This window comes from Triticum urartu, chromosome 1, assembly GCF_003073215.2.
Source record: "Triticum urartu cultivar G1812 chromosome 1, Tu2.1, whole genome shotgun sequence".
Classification (NCBI taxonomy): Eukaryota; Viridiplantae; Streptophyta; class Magnoliopsida; order Poales; family Poaceae; genus Triticum; species Triticum urartu.
Window position 1 is genome coordinate 364,722,827 of NC_053022.1, and position 2,987 is coordinate 364,725,813.

Sequence of the window (2,987 nt, forward strand, 5' to 3'; positions counted from 1 at the left end):
AGAAGATTCACATTGAGACAGATTATAAAAAGATCGTTGCCATGATCAATGAGAGCGCGAAGTACCTTTTCTGCAGCTGGACGGATGCAAGCGCATCATCGAAAGTTTTGAAATAAATTCAATAATAATATAAGCATCAGAAGTTGAATCACCGCCCATCTAACCATTTAACCACACTCATGGAAATGCAAACACGGGCCGGGTCGAGCTGAACAGAGTCCAGATCTGAAACCAGCAACGGCATCCTCTGCCGTTTCGAATCCAGCTGGGCATAAATCTCTCTCCCATTTACCACCTCAGACCCAGATCGCAATCTCAGGACTCCTCCCCCCATCTGGAGCCGCTTTCTCCTCGCGAGTCAAACCTTTCTCTCCTCCTAGATCGGGGAGATGGAGCCGGCTACCATGGCCTGGACGCTGGCGGCGGCCGGTTTCGCGCTGGTGTACTGGTTCGTGTGGGTGATGGGCGCCGCGGAGGTGCAGGGGAAGCGCGCCGTCGACCTCCAGATGGGATCCATCGCCGACGACAAGGTCGGGGACAGGTATTCCCAGTACTGGTCCTTCTTCCGCAGCCCCAAGGAGACGGCCGCCGCGGCCACCGCCGACAAGGTGCCGGCCTTCGTCGACACCTTCTACAACCTCGTCACCGACATCTACGAGTGGGGCTGGGGCCAGTCGTTCCACTTCTCGCCCTCTCTGCCCGGCCGGTCGCACCGAGAGGCGACGCGGGTGCACGAGGAGCGCGTGGCCGACCTGCTCGAGGCGCGCCCCGGGAAGCGGCTGCTCGACGTCGGCTGCGGCGTCGGCGGGCCCATGCGCGCCATCGCGGCGCACTCCGGCTCCGACGTCGTCGGGATCACCATCAACGAGTACCAGGTCAACCGCGCCCGCTCGCACAACCGCAAGGCCGGCCTGGACGCGCAATGCGAGGTGGTGTGCGGCAACTTCATGGCCATGCCGTTCCCGGACGCGTCCTTCGACGGCGCCTACTCCATCGAGGCCACCTGCCACGCGCCCAGGCTGCAGGACGTCTACGGCGAGGTGTTCCGCGTGCTCAAGCCAGGGGGCCTCTACGTCTCCTACGAGTGGGTGACCACCCCGCTGTACCGCGCCGACGACCCGGAGCACGTCGAGGCCATCCACGGCATCGAGCGCGGCGACGCCCTCCCGGGCCTGCGCCGGCAGGACGAGATCGCCGCCGTCGCCAAGGAGGTCGGCTTTGAGGTCGTCAAGGAGCTGGACCTGGCGCTGCCGCCGGCGCTCCCCTGGTGGACGCGGCTCAAGATGGGGCGCCTCTCCTACTGGCGCAACTCGCTGGTGATCCGGGCGCTCACCCTGCTGCGCGTGGCGCCCAAGGGCGTCTCCGAGGTGCACGAGATGCTGTACGAGACGGCGCATCACCTCACCCGCGGCGGCGAGACCGGCATCTTCACCCCAATGCACATGGTGCTGCTCCGCAAGCCGGCCGCCGCCGCCGAATAGACAGTAGCATCACATGCGCAAGAATGCAGCAGCGAGTCCTAGCTCTTGCCGCGGGCAGCTAGGAGCGGAATCAGACGAGGAAATGCAGCTCTTGGTTTTGATCTTAGCATGGATGAATTCTTCTGTTCTTAGACATTCTTCTTGTTCTTAGACTGAGACTGTTAATTAGTTCCGGGGAGCTCGGTATCACCCGAAATCCCCACTTTATATTTTCCCTGTTTATTAATATGTGGAAGAATCGATCTGTTTATCTTGAAGCAAACATTGGATTGGAGGACTCGTCCCTCACCGACTCACCGTCTGCTCCATTCTGGCTTTGCTGCGAGTTCGTTGTGTTTACTGCAGTGATTGTGTCTGACACTCTGACCGCCGGCGTGGACGTGTGTGGTTTGACACGGTGGGCCTTTGGATTCCGTCCGGCGGCCGGCGGCCGGCGGCTGGGCGCCTGGGCCGAGATCGGATCTGCGGTTGAGTTACTTACTAGGTCGGATCTGCGGTTCAGTTACTTACTAGGTGTACTATATTTCTGCGTGCGGGAGGAATCTGGAATCTGGATGCCTCTGAGATCTGGCTGTAAGCCTGTGCCATATCATCAAAGAGCCAGCTTAAAGCCGAGCCATATTAATAAGCTAGCTATACCCTGGCTGTTAAGTGGGCTTCATTAAAGCTTTAAATTATTAGTTCTTTAAGCTGGGTATAAACACGATTGGGTGGAATCTCCTAGCGTTGGCCTAGCGCCAGCGGTGTGAGCTGCAAGCGTGCTATAGCCGGGAGACTGCAGGAGAGCCCGCTCCATTCTCTTTCCTGCTTTCTCTCTCTGCCACGTAGGATTTGGATGAGCTGGCAAACGCTATAGCCTGCTGACTTATTATAGAGGTAAATACACCAGAGGTCTTAGAACTTGCACGCGGCGATCACTTTGATGCACAAAGTTGCAAAATACGTATTTGGGGTCACTAAACTTACGAGACTGTTCAAATACAGTCACTCTCTGTACGCGAGCGTATCCGTCGATGCCAGCATGGTATGGGCCCGCTGTCAATGACACATGGACGCATTTTTGCACAAAACCACTTCTTCTTCTTGTTCTATGTAAAATAAAAAATCAACAATCGATGGGACGAAAAGTTTAACTGCCAGATCTCAAACCCCGACCTAATGCTAGTACAATACAGGTCACACAAACTACGCCACACATCTGTAGACAGCTATTAAGAGTAACTAAGATTAATGTACAAAAACGGAAGCGCTCATGGAACAGAAATGGGCTGTGGTCCGGCAACCCATTTTGCACTTGTTTATTTTTCAGAAATTTGTAGATAGTATGCAAATTATAATGCCATTAATAAGATAATTTCAAATAATTTTCTTGTATTATTCTAAAATAATACTTATGAATTATAAAAATGTTTGCATAATAATAACACAAATAGTTTTTAAATATTCATAATAACACCTTATGCGCGAGTGAATCTCCATGTCACAGGTTCGAACCCACCGGCTGCA

At 54.5% G+C, this 2,987-nt stretch overlaps 1 protein-coding gene across 1 annotated transcript; it reads left to right on the forward strand.

Moving 5' to 3' along the window:
• Nucleotides 1–202: 202 nt before the first annotated feature.
• Nucleotides 203–1,777, forward strand: LOC125512605 (24-methylenesterol C-methyltransferase 2-like). The gene has a single exon (XM_048677703.1). The coding sequence runs from the start codon at nucleotides 390–392 to the stop codon at nucleotides 1,479–1,481; it is 1,092 nt and encodes a 363-aa protein (XP_048533660.1). The 5' UTR covers nucleotides 203–389; the 3' UTR covers nucleotides 1,482–1,777.
• The last annotated feature ends 1,210 nt before the right edge of the window (nucleotides 1,778–2,987 follow it).